The sequence below is a fragment of the Numenius arquata genome, chromosome 8 (genome assembly GCF_964106895.1).
Source record: "Numenius arquata chromosome 8, bNumArq3.hap1.1, whole genome shotgun sequence".
Taxonomy (NCBI): Eukaryota; Metazoa; Chordata; class Aves; order Charadriiformes; family Scolopacidae; genus Numenius; species Numenius arquata.
In genome coordinates, this window is record NC_133583.1 from 6013481 (window position 1) to 6036758 (window position 23278).

Genomic DNA, 23278 nt, shown 5'->3' on the forward strand with positions numbered 1-23278 from the left:
GGATTCCTTCCTTCTCCGCTTCCCCCGGGGGGGCCGCCTCGAACAATGGGGTGCCCGGAGGCTGCGCTTCCTGCGGGGCGGCGGCAGGAAAAGGCCTTTTTCCTCCGCGTCCCGGTGCGAGGCGGGGGCAGGAGAAGGAGGAGGGTGAGGGCAGCCCCCCCCGCTACCGCAGGTGCTGCAGGGCCCAGCCCCGGGCGGCCGCAGCCTCCCTCCTCCGCCGCGGCTCCACCTGACGGGGCGCTGAGAGAGAAGCGACGGCGGAGGCCGACCCGCGTCCCCCCCCCTCCCCGGCCTCGTCTCCCGCCCGGTTTCCGGCGATCAGCGCCGCCGGCCCGGCCCGGCCGGGCTCCTCCCTCCTTTCCCGCCGCCTCCAGGTGGGGCGGGCCCGGCGGCGGCGGCAGCCCCTCTCCTCAGGCCGCGCTCGCTCCCCGCTGCGGGGGACGGGCCGGGGTGTGGCGGCGCCGCCCGCCCCGCTCCGCTCCCCGCGGGTGTGAAGGAGGGGCGGGCGCAGCCCTCTCACGGAGGAGCCCGGGCCGGGTGCGCTCCCCCCGCTTCTCCCCGCACGGTCGCCAGCTGCCGCGGCGGCGGCATGAGGATTAAGGCCGTCGGCCAGCGCGTAACGGGAGAAGCGGCTGGTCCCATGGGCCGCGGGGCTCCCCGGGGGCGGCGGGGCTGAGCTGAGCTGAGGTGAGGTGAGGTTGCCCGGCGTGGGCGAGCGGCGGCGGGGGGGTGGTTCGGGCGGGGCGGCGGCGCCGCCGCACGGGGAGAGCTGTGGGCCCGGATGGGTCCGGCTTGACCAGCGTATGCCAGGCACAGGGTTCGGCTGTGGGGCCAGCGTGGGCTTGGCACTGGTTCAGGTATGGCGGTGGGTGCGGGGAGCCTTCCCGAAGTGACTGATCCTCAGTCAGGGTGAGGGGTGACGCCGTTGTAGGAAGCCGGGCACCCCAGGGGCCAGAGGGGTTTGGGATGGGGAGGGGAAAGGGAAGCGCCGTCTTGCTCCATCCCAGTCCCCAGGAAGGGTGAAGGGCTGTTGGAAGGTCCCTCTTATTCCTGTGAAGGTTCCTCAAGAAGTTCCTGAGGAAGCCTCCTTCTGCAGGACCTATTTAACTCCGCTTTCCTTCCCCTTCCAGCCTCAAGGTTTGGGAACTTGGGAAACCCGAAGCAGTTCTCCTCAAACCAAACAGGTAAAACTACTTGTATTGTAGGAATATGGCTAAAGGCTCCATTTGCAAGCTGGCATGCAAATTTTGGCAAATTATAATGCCAAAAAAGGATTTTTAGGTACAGGCCATCCCCCTTTTTTTTTTCAGGAAGTTTAATGGTTCCAAGCAGGGGTGTTGGGTGAGGAGGTTGTGTTATTAGAAAGGCATCCAGTTTGCTGTACGGTATATAGATATGCGTGGGCCTGTAGTTAATTTTAAGTATCTAACTCACTATTCAAAGTTTCTTTAACATGATGTTATCTACTAAAAACAAGCATCCTGAAGCAGACTGAAGTTAGACCATTTATTTATGGCTGCATAGTTTTCCTTCAGCTAATGATTAGTTTCTTCCAAAGTTGAGAATGTATTTTTTTTTTAATACTTATTTTTAAACTAAAATTCCCTCTCTTCCCTTCTCTTCTCACCCCTCCCCCTCCCCCCCAATATTCCTACATTTTTCTCCCCGCTGTCTGGATATTATATACTCCATGCTTAGTTTCCACATTTAAACTCTCAGGATCCCTCGGGATTTAGCTAAAGTAAACACACCCATTTTAGTTTGCCTGTGAGTTGGTAGGGCGTAGTAACCCTCAATGACTAATGATTCAAAGATAATCCTGAGGTTGTACAGTCTAGTTTCTTAGTGAAAGTTTATTTTTCATAGGAAAAAGAAACCGCTCCAGGAATCCAAGTACAAATGCTTTGAGTATATGACTGACTTTGGCTGAATGTTGTCTCGTATGCTTGAAATGTGCTATGCTGCAGATACATTAAGTATCTTTTTTTCTTTTTTTTTTTTTTTTTTTTTAATAAGTACAGAACCCATAGGTTGCCATGTTCATGTTGCTTGCATTTGGATTGCTACTGCAAGAAATTCTGGCTAATTCCCAAGCTGAAAATCTTACTGAATTAAAAAACATTCCAGAAGAGCCATTCTATAGCTACGAAGCCATCAACTTGCCAGATGAGCATATTCCGTACTTTCTGCACAATAACCAGCATATTGCTGGCATCTGTAAGCAGGACTCTCGTTGCCCATATAAAGTAGGTTTGCATTTGTTTGTCCAAATGTAATGTTGGGGTGGTTTATTCTTGGAGTCATAACACTTAATGATGGTGATGAAGTGGTCTCCTTGCCAGTGAGTCGGTTCCACTGGGAGTTGGAATTGCTGCTTTTGAAGTCGCACGGGGCTCTTCCCGAATCTGATGCTGTCACAAGACTACATTTTTAATGTACTAGTTTACAGGATTCCTACACCCCCCCCCTAATTGTTACAGAGCTGAAATGGTGGTCTTAATCTGAATGACTTGCGCGTGTGAAAGGTGTTTGACTGAAGTACAGTTAGTAGTTTGTGATGTTCAGCATGCTGTGGTACGTTTGTGGAAGTGCCAAGAGTATAGGCAAATCAATGTAATGCTCATTTAATCTTATGCTGTGGTTGCACGTAATTCATTCACTTGAAGAAGGGACGGTGAATCCGAGGAACTGGGGCCGTGTGTGGCTTGGGAGCAATTCTTGTGTCTCTCAGGCTGGAGCTGCTTTGCAGAGCTGAGGGTGGGAGTTGTGCTCTCCCTTCTCTGGCTTTCTAGAGCACTGCAGAACACAGTGATTCTAGATTTGCCTGGGGAGCAGTGGTACATGTGGCCTGGAGCTTGGAGCACTGTGCTTTGTGTGAGCTTAGCTTTGTTACCTGTGTCTGTGAGTGATGTTAACATTTCGGAATCCTACTCGCTGGGTCAGGAAAAGTGATTGTCTTGGAACAGACATATTAAAGACAAGGATAATGTTGCTGTGCATGTCTGTCCTCTTTGTAGCCTCTGTTGTGCGTAAAGCATCTGTGTGTTCTTTCTGAAACTCTGTCTGAAAACAGACCAAACCGAAAGCCTTTAAGGCAAGATTTATTAGCAAGAGGCAGTTTATAAGCGAACAACTAACTTAAGTCATTTCCCATTTTGCTGTTGCGTAACTTGATTCAGTTATTCTGTGTTACAGAAATACTTGAAGAAACTAAAATCCTGCTGGGGTTATGAGAAATCTTGCAAATCAGACCACAGGTTTAGTTACCCAGTGTGTGATTATGTTGAAACTGGATGGTAAGTTTCATTTTAAAATATATAAAGTACAGTATGTTAAAAAAAAGAGGAGTCTAGTGCTCACTTTCATATTAGCTGTGAAGTTAACATTATTGTGATATTTAGAGTTCAAAGGATGATTCTTTGTGGGCAGATGTGTGTATTTACAGATAATGTACGTTTTCCAACATGATTTTAAAAATTTAACTTTTTAAGGAAGAAAATACTGCTTGAAATGCTTCCTGCCACAATGTTTTCATTATTCTGATTTAGCCTTGAATTCAGATTCCTAAAATAACTCTGGATTTCCTTTCTTAGCTTTAAAAAACAGAGGAAAAAATGTTAAAAAAGATTTATACCCTTTTACGGGAGAATAGCTTTAAATTGTCATTGATGTTTTCACTTACATTCAGCTGATAAGTTGCTTCCTGTTTTGCATCTTAAATGTCAATAAAGTAACTGGCTGGCTCTTTTGTTCCACTTTCAGTGGAAAAAAATGTTATCTGTTAAAGTTATTACTAGAATTTAGTGATGAACCTTGATTTTTTTCCGTTCTTCTTTGTACATCAGGGCAAGTGACATTGAGACAGCCCAGCAGATATTCTGGAAACAAGCTGACTTTGGTTACGTTCGAGAGAGGCTCAATGAAATGAAAATCCATTGTAAGCCTGCAGCAACAGTAGGTATTTCTGATAGGTACCATACTTTCTGCTTGTTTTTAAACATATTTTTTGTTATTGACAAAATCCTACTTGCTCTTTTCTTGACAGGGAGATTCCTCTCTGACCTGTTCTCAGTACCTTCAGCATTGCAGAGCAACAAACTTGTACATCGATTTACGAACTGTGAAGAGAAACCATGACAGGTCTCTGATTTGCTTGTGTTATAGTAAACCCAAGGGATGGCAGGGAAAAGGACTTCAGAATTTGTTTAACAAAGCTGCTGTGCTTGTTGCCATGGGCTTTACTGTGATGAGAGGCTTGTTGCTGATGTCCTGTTGAGATTGACACCTCTTGATTGCTGTCTGCTGCTGCTGTCAGCAGCACAGGTTATTTAAAAAGCTCTGAGTTCTATGGAATGATGATGGGTGATTGAAATCCTCCCTTCTGGTGGAAGAGAGGAAGACTTTTCTTTGCCTTCAGTCACATCCTTTCTTGATCAGGCGATGTGTGAAGTAGAATTGGTTTTGTATGAGGCACCGAGAAGACCTTTCCTGTCCTTGGTGCCTTTATACCAGAACCAGGAATTGCATTTTTAGATACAGTGGGACTGAAGAGATCTGAACCTGGATCTCCCACATCCCAAATTAGAGTGCTACATATTGGAAAACTGGGTAAAAAAAAAACATACCACTGATGCTGGCATCACTCATTTTTTCTTCTGCCTTCTCTTTGAAGTCAGCATCTTGGGCACCTGACTTGAAAAGAGCTGGTTTGTGATTGTGATGCTGATACCCTTCAGAATGGGTTTTGTCATCTTCTCAGCCTGTCCTAAAAGCTAATTTAGACAGTGCTTTTAGCTGACAATTTGTTTTCATGAAACCTGTTCTTGCATCTCACTCTTCATATGTTGTATAAAATTATTGGGATACTTAACTGGGCTGTGAATTTTAGTGAGAAATTGTTATTAAAAACAAAGAAAAATCCCAACTAACGATGCTCCTGTAAGTAATCATGTAGCAAAATCTAATTAAATTACTCATTTGGGGTATGTGAGAATAATTTAAAAAACAACACTAATCCACCCAGAATGTTATAGGAATCAGTCTGTAGAACTCCAAGGACGCCACTATCTTTATTTGGGAATTGTGGGAAATACTTGATTTATGCTGAAGAAAATACTCAGGTTTTAAATATGTATGGAGTACCTTGCTGGATGGGACTGACTAGCACTGGCTCGAGTACGTCATCAAGACTGCAGAGCACTTGTAGCACTGTTGCACAAAAGCTGATAGACTTTTACTAATTTGCATTAGATTCAAAGAAGACTTTTTACAGAAGGGAGAAATTGGAGGTCATTGCACCCTCGACGTTCAAGCGTTTTTGGCTGAAGGTCAGCGCAAGAGCCCATTGCAGTCTTGGTAAGAATCACTTTTAAGGCTGCTTCCAAGTCCACTTACTAATTATTTTTTGTCATTGGCACTAGCATCTGTGTGCAGGGGATTTCATACTGAGGAAGTAGTTGCTCCTTTCTTAGGTCAATTTAAGAGTTCATGTAAGATAACTCTGGTAATTACATCTATGCAGAATGTTCTGAACTATGCTATGTGTAATTGTGTCCTGCCTAATTTGCAGCAAAAGATCTGAAAATATCTTGTAATTTGAAGTTCTTGAGGTGTTTTCTGCACAAGGTGCTGGTTGTATGCCTGATCTGCCTGTAGGAGGAGGGGATTGTTTTGTTGTGAAATGCCCTGAAGTTTGCGCTTGTGTCTTAGTTCACACAGTCCTTGGTGATGCTGGGGCTAATGCAACAACTGATCTGGAGATAAATTCATATATTCCTACGGTGTTCCCAGGGAGCCTGGGTTTGGAATGTGAAATGGGCAACGATCTACAGGCCAAGTGGGAAGTGCAGAGGGTGCTTTGTGGTAGCTGGTTAAGTATGACAGATTGCGTGTTAGCACTTCAAAGCTTTGTTGCCAGCTAATTGATGAAACATGAAGGAATTGGAGCCGTTAAGGTCCATAAGAAATCATTTTTAGGCCTTTCTCGTGTTTTCATTGGTTTTTTTCTCATTTTGCATTGATGGTCAATTTCAGTTGAGAATAGCTGCAGAGGAGGAAGAGACTTTTCTTCTCTACCTGCTCTTGTCATCTCAACTGCTCATCCTTGTTTAGATTCAGGAATAATGAATATTGCATCTGCATTCATTATTCTGTCCAAAGCATGAAGATCTTGCTGAAGTGTCTTTGGCAATGCAGATCAAGTTGGTTAGACCCAGAGATCTAGGCTCTAAGGCTCTTTGTTACATCTCCACCGCCTTGATTTGTAGATCAAAGATGCTGTTCGCTCCCGAGATCAAAGGCAGTGTTTAACCTCTTGAAGCTCGTAACCTGAAGAACCTTCCATTACAATTTAAGATCATTTTAATTGCCAGACTCTATCAGTTTTCAGCAGTCCTGTTAAATCAAATGGACTGGATGAGCAGTTACTAAATCTTAGATGTATGAAGTACATTTGTTTAAGTGTGTTAATGACAAAGCACGTTCTGTGTGATTGAATCTTTGTAGGTTTGCAGAACTCCAGACGTTTACTGCATTAAACTTCAGGCCCCTAGAAGATGGGAAGTGTGATGTTGTTATTGAAAAGCCAACGTACTTCATGAAATTCGATGCAGGTAACTGGTATCTTCAGTTCAGTTTATTTTTTTTGATCCTACAGTACTGCAGTAAAAAGACCCCATATCCAACTTGTCCATCTACATTATGCCTTTGTGATGGTCAAGTTAACTTGTAACATATTTTTATTTTTGAAAAAGGGCGTGACACTTCAGTTCCTGTTTTCTGTAGTTTCTTTGATGAACTTGGAAACCTAGATTTAAATCCCTACGTTTTACCACAGATAATAAACAAATAAGAAAAAAATTCTTGCAACTTGGTTTAGCACATGGGCTGTTGACTTTGTTTTGACAATGTCTTTGTGCCAAAGGCTCTTCTGTACAGAGTCTTTGATTTTGACTGTTTCTGGATGAGTTTTCATACCATGAAACACAAGGTATAGGTATGTGTGTCTTGTAGTACGTGTTCAGTAATCGAGGATTCTATGGGTATTGAATGATACAGAAGAGGGAATGGTGTATTCAAATACAAAGGTCAAGGGAATAAGTTTTGTTAGTTGATTAAAATACTTACCCTCACCTATCCCAGAAAAGCCAAAACACACAAACCTAAAACCAACCCTGTTTCGATCTTAAAGTTTCAAATTTAGGTGAAAAGCCACTACAGAAAGAATTTAAAGCTCTCATTCCAGAGGGCTGTGGTGAATGGTGTAGCACTACACCAAAATTCATGAGAGGGGCAGCACCGAAGCATCTTGAGGAATCAACCAGTAGTATCTGACATTTTTTCATGTTCACCAAGCTTTTTGTTCATGCAGCTTACTTTGCAGACAGATGTTAATGAAAGGGGGTGTGTAGGTTGTAGCCATACAGACAAGCTGCTGAGGGGTAAGCTGTGGTTTAAACTGGATAGTTGTCTGTTGTGTTCTGACCCTGTGAGACACTGCAACTGTAAACTGGGTTGCCCCTCTTCCCCTGCAGGCCAGTATCTTGTATTTGCAGACCACGGAAAGGTTACTGTGGAAGAATTGCTGTGCTGTCAGTTTTTACCTTTGAGCAGGGTGGTTCAGCTGTGGCTCAGGAGATGATTTTGTCCAGCTCCTGTGTTTTACGGGAGATGGGGAGAATTGCTGTCTGAGCCGTACAGGAAGCCTGGCAGCCAGTTCCTGTCATGGCAGCTCTTTCTGGTCAGAAGCTTAGAAACAGGGGCTGTGTGCATGTGTTTCCAAAACGGGGATATGGCCTTCACTGGAAAGGAAACTGGACTACGCTACCTCCTTTGTTTCATGGTAGTTCTTTATGCACCTTGGTCTTAAGGTATTAAGTTAAGAAACCAAGAATGAACAGGAATGCTCTGAGAAAAAAGCAGAGGAATTACTTAGGCTTTGACTCGTGTGCAAGTACAAGTTCCGTCTTGTAGTCCTGCAGAGAGAGCTTCCCTTAACCCTAATAAAGCAGAACAAAGATCGGTGCCAAAGGGCTGTTTTTAATGTTTCCTGCGTGTCTAGCTAGCTATTGTTAAAGCAGTAGTTGCTTTCATGTACTTCAGAAAGCAGCTGCAGACTGTAGTGAGAAATAGCACATGAAACTTATCTTCTTATATTGTCTTTTGGCCGCTCTTCTAATTTCTCTGAACTTTTTAAAAACATGTTTTACTTCAGATTCCTTATCTTGATTCCTTCCCTTTAAAGGTTTGCTTTTTTTTTAGGGTGTATAAGAAGGATTCAGTCAGGGAAAAACTAATATAAAATGCAGGATACTGCTAAGGAAAAAATGCATGAACCAATAAAAAGTGGAGCAAGTGATGTAGTATTTTGCTAACAATTCTTTCTTTCTCAGGTGTTAATATGTACCATCACTTCTGTGATTTCGTCAATCTTTATATTACACAGCATATCAATAATTCCTTCAGTACTGATGTCAACATAGTCATGTGGGACACTGTAAGTCTGCTGTGCTTTTAACGTGTTTGTAATGAGTTGTATTTCTGCTTTATAGAGACTCTGAAGCTTTTAGTAGCCAATCCTTAGCTTTCTTGTGGGCTTAGCCATATGGAACTGATAAGTTTTTGGATCCTCTTAATACAGGTGCATGAACAATAGTTAGGAAACAGATTTTTCTATGAGAAACCATGTGCTGTCTGAACACTACTCTGTAGGTCATCTTTTGCTTGTACAAAATTATGCATTTTTTTTTAGTGTGACCTCAAAAATAATATGATCTGTATGTCTAATACGTAGCATTTAAACATTCCATGCTGGTTTCTGTAGACTTTTTTCTCGGAGAATATTGAAGTAGATTTACTTCAAACTCTTTCTTCTAAATTTAAAAAGAAATGCAGCCTTGCATCTTTCTAAATCAGTAATGTGCAGCCTGTAATAAAGAAAACAACTACATGAAATCATTATATATTATAGAATCTGTTCTATAGAATATATCAAAACAGAGTGCTATACTGAATTATTTTAAATAGCCTTCTTGCAGTTACTTCTTGCAATCACCTCTTGGAATGCCACGATGACATATAAAACAAGTTTTTAAGTGGAGCTATTTCTGCTGTACTGCTGAGTTGAAACCATTACTGTATTTAAGAGTAATATTAGTTTTAGTGGCCAGTGTTTAAGTTGTGTAGGAGAGTGTTAAACTAAATAATGAAAAACTAGGCAATTTGTAACATGCCAGATAACATGTGTAATCAGGCCCAGAAATAACATAGTTCTTGATTATCATAATGTCCCATCCTGTCTTGTTCTCATAAAACAGTGTGGTTTTTTCTGCGTATTTACTGCTAGGACAACTAATATTCAGTAGAGAACTGCAGATATCCCCTGCTTGCTATTTAATGAGAAACCCTTTTGGCTAGAAAAGACCCTTTTTTCTAGTTCTCTTACATTTTTGAAAGCTAAAATAAATATGCCTGCCAGATAAGCAAGCTCTCTAGATGTTATACAGGGACCTGTTAATCCAGCTCTGGTGGCTTTCTAAAAAGATCAGATGTGTCAGACAGTGTTGTAAATTACTTTGAAAAGCAACTCTTTGTCTTATATCGCACTGTTGAATCAAATAAGTCTTTCAGATGTACCATTCAAAGTAAGTACTGTCACAGTACTGTCATTTTAAATGAGTCTTAACTGCTCGGTGTTCATTACCATGTACAGCCAGATGATGGCACCAACTAACTGCTGATGAACTGTCTATGCTGATCCAAAGGTGGACTTGAGCTTATTATTCATTCTCTTTTTGTTTTTCCCTTAATGTAATTAGATTTGGCCATACTTTCTAGCTACTGTAGAATCAGTGCACTGTTCTTATGAAGGCGTAATGCCCTTAGCTGTAGGTTAAACAAAGCAGAAAGTGAGCAGGAAATGCACTGGGTGTTGATTTGCAGACTGTCTCCGCAAATGCAGGAGAGCAATGTTTACAGAGCACTTTTAAGGAAAGCAGATAGGGTTAGAAAGTAGTACTTTCAGCTTTGAAGATCAGTTCTCTACTTCTAATCTGGAAGAGCAGTTCTGGTAATACAGATGGCCAGAAAGCAGTATGGAGTGTAAAATTCATTAAATCTTAATGGCAAAAGAAGGGGAAGGAAGCACCCCTTCAACGGAAGGAAGTCTGGCACCCTTTAGATTCTTTTACATATCACTAGATATCTACTCTCTTCTGAAGATGTTTGTAGTCTTATTTTCAAATTTCTTGTTGAGAATGTTTCCACATAACTTTCCAAGCAGCCTGAACCAGCTTCAGAGTTGAAAGGAAGCTTTAAGGGAGAATCTGCACCAGGGCTACAGAGGTCACATTTAATTGCCTGTAAAGAGCAAGAGATGGTGACTCAGCCCTCCGATGTGTAGGAAATGTTACGAATTTGGAGGCAAGAGCCCCTGCTTCTGGTTCAATGTTGTAGGGAGTACATGGCTCTTAAAAGGTTCCACAGAGCATTGCTGCAAAGGGGGAAGGTTTTTTTTATACTAGCCTGCAGAGAAACATCTTGGTAATGTGTCAAAGTAATGCAAAACATAGTTTCCTGGCTGTTTCTTCTATCAAATCAGCTCATTGCCTTCGATTTGTGATATATATGTGACGCGCAAGTGATGATTCCCAAAGCAGAAGCAAATGTGAAACAGACTTGTTATGACTTTTCGCTTCAAATGTTACCGACGGACTTGAATTTCCAGGTGGTTTTTTAGTCTCAGGAGTTGAGGTTCATGCCTTCGACCCTCCCTATGTTTCTGTTAATTCAAGTTTAACTGATGTCCTGCTGCCTCTGGGGAAAGTAGAAGGTACTTCTTGCTCCTAACTGAGAATTCTAATCTACTGCTGAAGACTTGTCTAGATTGCTAATTTATAGAATTGTTTTATTAAAAATTAACTACCTGAGGTAATTTGAGTTAACTGCCATTGTAAACGCAGGGTTTGGTGTTCTGTAATGTCTGTGTTCCATGCTAGGCTGGCTTAGGTTCCGTGGTGGTGATGTGCATATTAACTGTGTATTATAACTCGTATACAGAACTTGTAAATCATGAAGCGAGTTTTTATATGCACTTATGAAATCATTATGCCCTTGTGTTTTTCCCTGTCCTCCTAGAGTTCATATGGCTATGGTGACCTGTTCAGTGAGACGTGGAAGGCATTTACTGACTATGAAATAATACACTTGAAAACCTTTGACTCTAAAAGGGTATGGAATTTTATATTTTGTTTTAATTTATAGTCACTAGGTAGCAAATATGACAGCTTATCCAGCTGCTTGTGGATATGGGTGTTTCAGAGGAATGTTTTCCATGCATGTTTAATCTGCGTAATGTGAGTATTTCTTCTTACAAACAAGAGACAGAGCTGTAACCTAATCCTGTGACGTGTCTTTACATAGATGGACCCAACTTCTGTGTCTTCTGAGAGGTGATATTTATGTATTGATTTCACTTCTGCAGGACGCAGTGCTGAAGTTAAGGATTTTCAAATGGTACTGTCTGTCTTCTGATTCCTGCTGAGGTGTTTATCTTCCCCTGCAGCTGTCAGTATACCTGCTGCTTATCATTAAAAAAAAAATCTTACTCCCACCAAAAATGTACCCAGTCTTCCAGATTTCATTTTAGTCTTTTAAATCCCTCAAAGCCTGTCTTAAACTCTCTACTCTCTAACTGGTTTTCTTCTGTTTAATTCGTTTGTTCTGTTTTGGGGGTGGTTTTTTTACCTCTTCCTACACTTGCATCTCTAGCATCCTAGGTGAGAACTCTTTAGGGATCAGGATTGTCTTTGTTCTATTCATTTGCGCAGTCAAGGAAGTGAGGATGTTCTTGACAGGAGCATGTAATTGCCAGCTCGTTATAAGCAGTGACGTTGGTGAATGAGCAGAGGATGTGCCAGCGGAAGGTAGCAGTGTGGTGTAACTTCTTGTGATCTTCCTTTGCAGGTATGCTTTAAAGAAGCAGTCTTCTCATTACTGCCTCGAATGCGATACGGCTTGTTTTATAACACTCCATTGGTAAGTCCTTTTTATCCATCCACTGTGTTAACAAGGGGTGGGTGTGTGTGACAGTATAAAATCTGAGCTAAAGAATATCTCAAATATCTAGCTGAGTTATCATGAAATGTTCTGCGTTGAAGGCCCGTGCAACTCCAAATGACATTATCTTCCCTAAAGATTAGGATTTTGAAGTTACTTTGGCCAGTTGATAGTAATGGGTTGTGTGCAATCTCCTGTGTCACAGCTCCTGAGATGCATATTGTTCCTCCTTAATGGGCGGGCACTGTGAACTTACTGGTATTTTTGCAGAGCAGAAGAGCTTGTACGCTGACAGACTTTCTCGAGGGTATTAGCTCATGCGTTCAGGCTCTTAGCGCTGTAGAGAGAGTTATATTTCTTTCTAAATGAAAGTGCCACTTGTGTTGCAGTGAACAGTGACATGTTTAGTGCAGTGCATGATACTAGGCTTTTGTTCCACAAGAATGGCAAAAGACTTGATCATAAAGAGAGGTCTTCTGAGCAAAATAACTTTTTGTATTAACAGTTGCTTTTTAAATTTCAGATCTCTGGCTGTCACGGTACAGGGCTATTTAGAGCATTTTCTCAGCATGTGTTACACAGATTAAATATCACACAAGAAGGACCCAAGGTATGATAACTGAATAATAAAGTTGTTATATGGACCTGATAGCTCTTACCAGAGAAACAGCATTAGCAAGCTGGACCCAGTGGGGAATAAGGGCGTATCATGTGCTTTTTGTCCTTTCCTGTGATGCTTGGGATTTTTTCCCCAATAAGTCAGCCTGTTCTGTAAAGGCCTTCAGCAAACGTTTGGGTCTGTTTATGAAAGTTGCCCACAAGTCTTAATTCCATGGGACATCCTGGAACATCCTCCTTCCAACCCTAGTATCTCTTCCCTGTCTCCATTCTCTGTGCTCAAGGGCTTTGTGTCCTTCCTAATTGAGCAAAATACATGGCGCCTGGTCTCTGCTGGAGCGATGCGGTGAGATTCCTCTTTATCGATCCTCCTAGGTACCACTGAGCTCAGATCAGGAGAGGAGGTGATTGAATCTGGTCCTTCCAATCCTTGCCCGGTACCATCTGTCTGGCCCTGGGCTCCGTTGTCGTACACACGGCCAGTTGCAAGTTGTTGCAATGGCTGCATTGATGGATACGGCAGTTCTGGGCTTCTTGAAGTATTTGCTAGAGAGTAGCCTACATATTATCGCTGAGGGGCACACATTCAAAGCACTGCACAGGCATTTAGTTATGCTTCTCCTGCTGACACTAATGGGAGTCATGCAGTTAAATCTCTTTATGTCACTTGGAACACTTACCCCTGTGAGTCCAATTAATTTAAAGAGGTAAAAGGAGGAACTGTTATAGAAGTAAAATATTTTTTCCAAGGATCTTGTGCACAAGCCATCCTGAAAGCTGCTTTCCTGCTTTCAAAAACTGCCATATAATATGTAGCACAAAGGCTCTTTTGTACTGAATAAAATAAATCTTTCAGAAAAGGTTTTATTCTTTGTTAATAGTCAGACCTTCACAAAGTTTTTGACACTTTTAATCTGTTGGAAAATATGATGTGAATTTTAAGGTGGTTACATCATCTTGGGGAAGGAACATAGTTAGTTGCTCAAACAAATGCCAGAAGTAAATATGGAAGTGTTTGGGTTTGGGGATTTTTTTTGTGTGAGGTCTGCCTCATAGCTAATACACTGCTGCTTCTTCTCTTTAGGATGGGAAAATTCGAGTCACAATACTCGCACGCAGTACAGATTACCGGAAAATATTAAACCAGAATGAGGTGTGGTCCTTTTTATTTTTAAAACAAATTTAACAAAAGTTAAATTTTCCTCCGTTACTTGATTTTTTTTTTTTTTTTTTTTTTTTAGATACACCAAGACATCTATCTGCTGACAAATCTTGAACAAATATGTTCAGTGCTAATATTAATTTCTTCTAATATATCTAGCTGGTCTCCTTTTCTGTACACCAGACACTGAACCTTGTTGCCCTTTTTAAATATCCCGTGGAAAACTGCAGATGTAATACTAAAAGTGTTTCCTTTTAACAAACAGATGCTGCAGAGCTTCTGATAAAATTAAATTATTTCACTTTCTAATTACCTCTTTTATTTCTAGCATCCCCAGTGTTGAAGACTCTAACAAAAAGCTTTGTTACGCTTGCAGATTAAATGCATAAGCTATTGTATCCGAGTGTGTGCATTCAAAACCTAATGAATTTTCATATTGATTCACGTTTTCGAATCGTGCGATTTAGTGGACTTACAGTGTAGCTTCTCTTGGGGTAAAATGATAATATCTAATGTTTTCATACCCGTCTCTATTCTTAGCTGTTAGTGCCTGACAAAAATGAATTGGTGTTATCATCCCCACCTTGTGTAGGGAGAACCTGGGGCTTGTTTGATGCAAGTGGCAGAATGAGCAGCACAGATGGGTGGATTTGATCCTCATCTGCTGGGCTGTCCACAGCACACGCTTACACTGCTACATGTGGTGTGTTCTCTGGTAATGACACCATGACAGAAAGGGAGAAGTTAATCTTATCTTTACTATGCTTTCGTAAAAGAAAACATGCGATTCTTTCTCCCTCTACTGCTGGCTATGGATTGGAGACTTGGAAAAAGACCTTTTAGGTTAGGAGCCCAGGCTCTAACCTGTTTTGCCTTCTCGTGTGAGTAGAAGCCTGGCCTAGTAAGGTTTTTCTGAAAATCCTTCTAGCTACCAGTTTGCTTCTTTAGGTATTGGAGTATCTCTTGGAAATCCAACCACATCTTCCCACTATTCCCGGCAAAACTCCTACCAGTTTGAGTGGTTTAGGGTTGGGTCCTGGAGCATGTGAAGTCAGCAGCAGCCTCTGTGAGAGTGCAGGAGATCCAAGTCTCCCCTCCAGGGGTTGCTCTGCCAGGAATAACAGAGGTATCTTAACGTGGGAAGGCACAAAAGGGGGGGAACTGCTCCTTGATGTGACAGTATGTTCTGTCTCAGCCATTGTAATTCCCTGGTGGGGAGGAGGAGTGTGTAAAATGTTCAGGAGCGCAGGGGAGGAATTAGTTGAAGGAGAGCACCAAATAATTGTCTTTTTATTTTCTTCCTTAGCTTGTGAATGCTTTGAAAACGGTATCGACATTGGAGGTCAAAGTGGTAGACTACAAATACAGGTATGTAAGTTGGTAGAAGAAACTGGTGCGATCTCACGCTGCCTGTGGCTGGTGAAAGCTGTTTGCAGGCAAAGCTCCGTACGCCCCAGTGTGTCCAACCTTTGTAAATCCAAGAACTGGTAAGGAAGGAAGAGTGTTACTGAGGGAGTGGTGGGTGAACTAGTTAAGTGCTCCCATCCTTTGATGCACTACTTGGGAATGAATCTCTAGAGTTAGTAGGCTCAGGTTAAAGCTACTATATGATGAGCAAGCTTTCAAATCACTCTTCTTTCTGTTTCCTCCACTCTCCCAAACCCAGCTGTGTTCCCATCACCCTTTTGGATTTGCTAGTGCTCTGCAGTAACTGTGGGTCAACAGGGATTTATCTTGTATGATGCTAGTGTCTTATATGACCATTAGTTTAGTAATGAGTAATAACTCGGCTTACTTGCTGCTTTGGTGGTCCCTGAAGATGCCACTTGAGGTCAGTTTGAAGTGCCCAGATGTAGTAGGCACTGTGCCAGTAAGAAATGGCTTGAAGAAAAAGTTTCCCAAGTGGGGTATGCCTGTGTGAAATGGCAACAACTCCCGTCTGCTCAGTGGTGCTGTCCTGGATCATGCAGGCAGAGCGAGATGCTGAAGTAGCACTGAGAGGTCAGTGTTTTGACCAAACCAGAGACAGTGCGAGAAGTTGAGTGGCTTTCGATTCCCCTGCCAATGAAAGCACTTGAGCAGAAAAGAGGGTGGATACCTTTGAGGGGGCATCTAGACCATCCCACTTGAAAGTATGACCAAGTGCTACTTCCACAATTCCCGTGCTCATTGAAACCATTTGTAGTGCCATTCAGCATCACAGATTTCCACAGCTGTCCTGCAGCATCACTGTCATCATAGTTAGAAGGGTTTCCCTGATGTCTGTCCCTGTAGCATTTTAAGCAGTTTAAACTTTCTTGTGGCAGTTTAAGCCAGTTTCGTTCTGCTCTCCTCCAAATGGTCAGAGAGGACGTTATTCTGTTATTATTATTGTTGATGCCCCATCCCTGGAGGTGTTCAAGGCCAGGCCAGATGGGGCTTTGAGCAAACTGGTCTAGTGGGAAGTGTCCCTGCCCATGGCAGGGGGGTTGGAACTCGATGATCTTTAAGGTCCCTTCCAACCCGAACTATTCTATGATTCTCTTCCATTTTGTTCATAGACAAATGAAACCTGTTGTAATTTTCCTTTCCAGTTGTCTGTCTTCTCTTAAAATTAAGTGTCTTTAGCCCATTCTTTCCTTGTGAGCTTGGGGAACACCTGGTTATTTAAAGAGAATACTTTATTTGGAGCTTACAGTCAAAGGATGGGAGAGAGTGACAGTTCCAGGAGCTGAAAAAAGCCGTCTCCTTATTTCTGCTTCATGCCCTGTGTATAAGTCAAGTTGGATATCCACATCTTTAGGCAGGAATTGTATACTTCTACATTACATTAAAAACAGTTTAGGTCTTTTATGCTGGTTTTTTTGGTTTGTATTTTTTTTTTAAAAGGCAAGTAAAAATGCCCCAAACTTACAAAAAGTTTAACTTGTTTAAAAAAAAATGAACTAAATAACAGACTCTTGTGAAGTTTTGAAACCTATCTGCATTTCTTTTAATTCCATACTGAGTTATTGCTGGCTGCAGCATTTGTGATTCTTACTGTTGTTGCTTGAAAACTCAATTCTCTCTTTCAGTATTCCCTTAAGTTAATTTTGCGCTTTCTACATGTAACTAATTCTTGCGTAGATGGACAGACGTGCTAGATCACCATTTTTCTTGTGTTGTCTGCAGGGAACTTGAATTTTCAGAGCAACTGAGAATCACCCACAACTCCGATATTTTCATCGGGATGCATGGAGCTGGACTTACCCACTTGCTCTTTCTACCGGACTGGGCTGTTGTTTTTGAATTGTAAGTCCATTTCTCTCTCTTTCCCCTCTTATGAACAGACATTAACAGTTGTGGTATGCGTGGTAATGAAGCACTTTCCCTTGCTGGTGTTTGACTACGAATGTTTGTCTTGCATCCTCATCTAGACTCCATTTTTGGCAGTCTCTTCTGGGAATGGAAAGTGAGGAAGCTTTCCTTATAAAATATAGTATAACTATATCACGTGGGTTTAGCTTGTGACTTCTTAAGATGCTGTGGTATAAATAAACTGTAGCCTGGTCAGCAATTGCTTGGCGAAAATGGCAAAAAAAAAAAAGAGAAAGCCTCACTGGTCAGATTCTGCCTGGTGAGCCTGAGATTTAATGGTATTTTGGTGATCCAGGTGAATTGTTTACACAAGATGCATGTCCAGGGTGTTAAAGATCCCACTGAAGGTTAGTTATATATTCCTTTTTGTGCTCAGGACCTGAGCACCATCTTGCTGGCCAAGCTTAGCTGAGTGTCATTCTGTTTTACCTAAATTTCTCTAGTAGCTTCCTTTTAAACATATTTTCATAGAACCATAGAATAGTTTGGGTTGGAAGGGACCTTTTAAAGGCCATCTACTCCAACTCCCCTGCCATGAGCAGGGACATCTTCAACTAGATCAGGTTGCTCAGAGCCCCATCCAACCTGGCTTGGAGTGTTTCCAGGGATGGGGCATCTCCTACGTCTCTGGGCAACCTGGGCCAGTGTTTCACCACCCTCAACATAAAAAAAATTTCTTCCTTACGTCTAGTCTGACTCTACCTTCTTTTAATTTAAAGCTTGTCCTGTCGCAACAGGCTCTGCTAAAAAGTTTGTCTCCATCTTTCCTGTAGGCCCCCTTTAGGTACTAGAACAGGCTATAAGGTCTCCCTGGAGCCCTCTCTTCTCCAGGCTAAACAACCCCAGCTCTCTCAGCCTTTCTTCATAGAAGAACTGCTCCAGCCCTCTCATCATTTTTGTGGCCAAATTTTATTGCAAAGTATGGCTGTTAATAGACACTTCAGTTCTGTAGAGCTAAACAGAAGTGCTGCACGCTTCTGAGAGCACTGAATTCTCCATCCTTGGGAAATCCTGCTTAAAGCCCCTGCCGTGGGAAGGCTGTGGACCTGGTGCTTTGCAGCATAATCTTTTTGGCTTGAGAGCATTTTGTCCAGTCTCCAAATGAGTTCAGAAGCCCTTGCCCAAGAGCTGCTGCAGCTGGATGTGCCTGACAGGCGGATGTGCCTCAAACTGCCTCCTGGGCCACATCTTAGGAGCAGATGGTAGCCCTTGTTGTTGTTTTCGATGGAGTAGAATTTGTCCGTGGCTTCGTAGCCTTACAACTGGACAACAAACACTTTGGCCTGAAGTTTGTTTTGTTTTGTTTTTTCTTCCTGTTTCACCCTGGTAAACTTCAGCACAGTCTAAATAATAAATAGGTAAATATGATTTTTCTGCCTTCCTAGGTACAATTGTGAAGATGAACGTTGTTACCTGGATTTGGCGAGGCTGAGAGGCGTTCACTACATCACTTGGCGGAAAAGGAATAAAGTATTTCCTCAGGATCAGGTAATGATGGTCACTGGTGGAAGGGTGAGGTCCTATAACTTGAAGCATTTAAAGGTTAGCTTGCTTTACCTATCTGTGTTCTGATAATTAAAATATGGCTTTCATTCTTTAGACCAAATTAACTTCTTGTGAGCTAGAAATCATTTGATATTAATGGCTGAGGGAAGAAGAGAAATAAAATTAATTGGCCATTAATCCAAGCCATCCATAGCATTGCCGTCGTGCAGTTACTTTGCTGACTCTTTTGCCTCAGAGCAGATCAGTGGATCAGGAATAATAAATTAAAATGGCAGATTCTCAATTTTTTTTTCTTGCCTTTTGAATGGAAAATATGTGGTTTTTTATTTCTGTCTAAAAGGCCTTATTTCATTTTTCTAGGGACACCACCCAACGCTGGGAGAACATCCAAAATTTACAAACTACTCCTTTGATGTGGAAGAATTTATGTACTTGGTGCTTCTGGCTGCAAATCATGTTTCACAGCATTCCAAGTGGCCGTTTAGGGTAAAACATGATGAATTCTAAATTAGACTAAATCTGACTGAAATATTATTTTTAAATAAAGCTCCATAAAAATATTGTAACAACATAAAGCAAAATGCTGGTGTGAAACGCGTAAACCTCTACGAGGGAAATAACCTGTTATTAACTTGACAAACCACTTCTTAGCATGATACTGTATCTTTATAATCCCTCTCTTTAATTCTGGGAGTTTTTGATATGTAAAAGATATTTTTTCAGAACTTACAGTTTTTGCACTGTGTTTTTGCATTCCAAGTTCTGAAACAATTGTCTTGATACAAAGATATGTCCATCCATTTCATGTGAGGTTTTCTGGGGTAGATACTAATCTTGTAATAATTTATACCTGCTATTACGTGAGGAAATGCTAGAGGATGGAGAGTGTCACAGCTTGCTTTCTCAGTAATGTCTTCTTTTTTTGAGAAGCTGGATGTTTTTATACTATAGTTCTCTACCCGTAAGTAAAAATCTGAATAGGAATTGCCTTCTTTTTGTAAGGCACTGCCCAGTGTGTCATTTGCAGTGGAGTTACGAGACGTTACAGGAGTTACAGCAGTGCCAGGATGGCTGGTTAGTTCCTTTCCGTCACCATCCGTGTCGCTGCTGCGCTTGTCCCCGTGTTGTTTCTAGGTTTGAAGATCTTCCTTTGTAAAATAGTGGTTGTAAGAATGAAGTGGTTCAGCAAGCTTTAACTTCCGTTGTTTGATTCAACAGACACTGCAAACTTTTATTACAAATTTAGGAACATTTTCAAGTTAGAGAGCAGAGTCTTATGATTTTGCATTTAAATATAAACTTTGACTCTTCTCCTTGTAGTTTGAAATGCTAAAACGTAACAGGTCTCCTCAGTAGGTGTAGTCACTCTTCAGTCTCAAAGCAGGTAAATATTTTCCTGAGTGAATACTTAAAACTTCAGGTAAGCTGTGCATTTCCTACTTTTTTGCGTAAAACAGCGCTCTGCAATGGAAAGCCTGAGCGAAATGGAATAAAACTTGAGTCTTTTTGAGGATGCGAAAGGGAATAGACTTCTAGGGGTTTTTTTATGACAAATGATAAGATGTACAGGGTGTCTTTCAGCTGGAGCTGAAAGGAGATGAAGTAACGAGGAACCTTGTTTTTGGAGTCATTAAAAGCCTGACTAGTAATATTCTTGTTTTCTCAAAATGTCAAAGAATCAATCTAGAAAACTTTTGAAAATCCTTCCAAAGCCAGTAGTGTAGTTCACTGTTTTCAGTGAAGGAAATATTAAGCCAAAGCCAAGTTCTTTATGAATTTTTCCCTGGAGCTGATACGTTGGTGCTATTGGTGGGGCGGGGGGGAAAGGGAGTAGTTCTGTTGTCTTAAGTGGGGCCAGAAGGATGTGTGGAAGAATTAAGTTCAGCGAGATCAAGAACAGAGTTCTATGTTAAATTATGGATTTTTTTGAGAATGTATTCTCACGATAGACTTGCAGTATAATCATACAGTCTCTGTGGCTTGAAGCAGAGCGTACATTTGTGTGCAAAAGCAAGACAGTTACAGTAAATGTAAACATTTCACTGGCATAATTGTAGATATTATTGACTTCCATTCTCCAACAGTCATAGGCAATTTCACAGAGTGTAGGTGCATTTACTGACCTGCCTATACTGCTAAAGATGAGTTACTGTAAGCATAATTCTCATATAGATCTCTCATGACCTTAAGCAGTGCATAGGAAAAGCTTGATAGAGCTGATACATGAGATATATTAAGGTTTCTGGTGCAATTTGTAGTGTAGTGTGTTGTTTTACTGATGGATGAAACTGTTTTACTTCAAAGAACCATAGAAGCAAAATTGCACTTCTTGACATGAAAAACAGAAAAAAAAAAAAAGCGCCTTTCCTATATTTGTGGTGTATGCGTGTGGGGTTGGTTTTTTTACCTTGTGGGATTTTTTAAAGAAAAAAAAATGTATAAAACTTAAGTCAGTAAAATGTCTGAGTTCAAATGAAACCCAACTCAAAATAAAGAAGGCATTTAACTATCAACTGTGCACAGATATCTGATAAGTTTTTTTTAATAAAAAGCTTTTTAATTTAAAAAAAAAAAGTGTAAAATTTTTGGTCATTGTTTGCCAGGTTTTAGAGGCAAATGTTTTAAATACTATTAATTGCATAGAGTCATGTGTCTCTGCTTTTTCCTGCTGTGGCACCCTGGAGTTCTGAGGTCCAAACTGCTGTTCGGATTTATTTATCTGAGGAGTCATTCCGAGACAATGCTGTCACCTTTCCCTGATGGCTTTGCTGCCAGGCATTTTAAGAATGGTTTGTGGAAAACATTTGTATATGTTTAATGGTCTGGGCTCTAGACGATGCTGTTGAGGCCAGTGTGTGCTTGAATCTCTACAGAAGCAGCTAATGAGGAGCTTCTCTTTCAAGTGATGTTGGGAGTCGCTAAAACAAGTGGTCAAACATATGTCTGAGTGTGTGGAGGAGACGCTGTGGGGACTTCATCCAAGGGCAAAACATCCTGCCAACATTCACCAGTATCAGCAAATTTGAGGGCAGCGTTGACAGTTGATGGCCAACATATTCTTCAGCCTTTATGGCTTAATATCGCTGGGATGAAAATACTCTTTTGGTTGATTAGCTTTACAAAAAGTCACAAAATTATCTTGGCAGCAGAAGAAGGTTCTGTGGGATTAATGGGGTTTTGCCAATAAATCCCGAGAGAGGATTTGGACAACAGCAAAGATCTGGCTCATGGCTTTCTTAAAGAGGGTCTGGGCCATCTGGGTCTGCCTCGACGTTGGAATTGAGGGAATCCGTGAGAGCTTTGGGCCACTTGTTCTTTAGGCAGGGTATAGCTCTGGATTATATTTTCCTCACAGACTATAGGAATCTTGTTCCTTGTTACTTCTGTGGGTTTTGTTGGGTTTTTTTTGTGTCTCTCCAGTTTACTTAAGTTTAGAGTCTGTCTTTAAGCGACACATTCACATCAGTGTGATGTATCTAGTTTTGGGACGTAATGAACATTTCCAATCCTGAATGCTTACAGGATTGCCTGTGTCTCACGTACAATGTAAACCAAGAGCTGGACTTGAAATAAAAAATAATTTAAGGATGCACACGGTGTCTTTCCCTTTTTACTTCAGAAGTCTCCAAGATGTATTTTCAGTTTTTTCCTTGAGAAGTTCTGTGGAAGTTGGGTAAGTGTGAGAAATGGTTTGTGATGGGGAGGCAGCAAATCAGGTTTATTAATCTTAAGAGTACAATTATAAATATTAAGGCAATACATTTTTAAAAGCAATTAAATAATAATGAAATTGTTTAATTTTTGCTGTTAATCTTGCCAAGTTGTACCATTAATGAGATAACTCAGGGTTTAGAATTACTCTTAATCTTTTTTTTTTTTTAAGCAGGAGAGAAACTGAAGGAAACTTTCTCCTTGTGAGCTTTTTATCTGCTCAGAAGGGTAAAATGTGAGGGGATAATTTTCTTTGATTTCAACGTTGAATAATTGTTTCAATTTGCAAAGTTTGCCTTGAAGTTGAGCTCTTACTTCCACTCCTCTGAGCACACATTTCTCATGGATTGGGCTTTTTGTCCAAAATAAAAGAACTGCTACTGAACCCTCTCCTGGCTTTGGCCCTGAAACGGCCAAAACTCTTCACATAGCATAACTCTTCACAATTCACCTATCGAATTCTCATCATCCTTCTTGCATTTCAGTTCCCCTTCACACAGCGAGGGTGCGAAGCCTGCAGAAACTGGAGCTACTGACCTGCTCTGACTGGGTGATGCTCCTCCCTTCCATGGACTGTGTTGCTGAGCCTCTGTGAGGGCTCTGCCTCATTTCAGCCCGAGCCAGCTTGCTCATAGTACAAAGCCTAAAGCTTAAAATCTTGGCCACAGACTCGTTTTTCCTGCAGGTAAGGGCTGTGGTGTAAGGGATGGCGGTGTGAGCTGCTCTGCTGGTGTGGCAGTGCCTTGAAGCAGGTAGACGGGTCTTGGTTGTGGTTGGGGTAACCTTTCTAGAAGAATCATTGAGTCATCTGGGTTGGAAGGGACCTTTCAGATCATGAAGTCCAACCATCAACCTCACACTGCTAAAACCACCACTAAACCATGTCCCTCA

General features: G+C 41.6%; 1 protein-coding gene across 1 annotated transcript; it reads left to right on the plus strand.

Moving 5' to 3' along the window:
* The first annotated feature begins 376 nt into the window (after positions 1 to 376).
* EOGT (EGF domain specific O-linked N-acetylglucosamine transferase) lies at positions 377 to 21239 on the plus strand. Its single transcript, XM_074151799.1, has 17 exons — positions 377 to 687; positions 1131 to 1184; positions 2022 to 2246; positions 3196 to 3296; positions 3846 to 3954; positions 4046 to 4140; positions 5251 to 5355; positions 6505 to 6611; positions 8391 to 8494; positions 11134 to 11226; positions 11962 to 12033; positions 12578 to 12664; positions 13757 to 13825; positions 15141 to 15202; positions 16985 to 17104; positions 18556 to 18658; positions 19037 to 21239. Exons 3-17 carry the CDS (start codon positions 2037 to 2039, stop codon positions 19181 to 19183), a joined length of 1584 nt encoding a protein of 527 aa, XP_074007900.1. The 5' UTR covers positions 377 to 687; positions 1131 to 1184; positions 2022 to 2036; the 3' UTR covers positions 19184 to 21239.
* The last annotated feature ends 2039 nt before the right edge of the window (positions 21240 to 23278 follow it).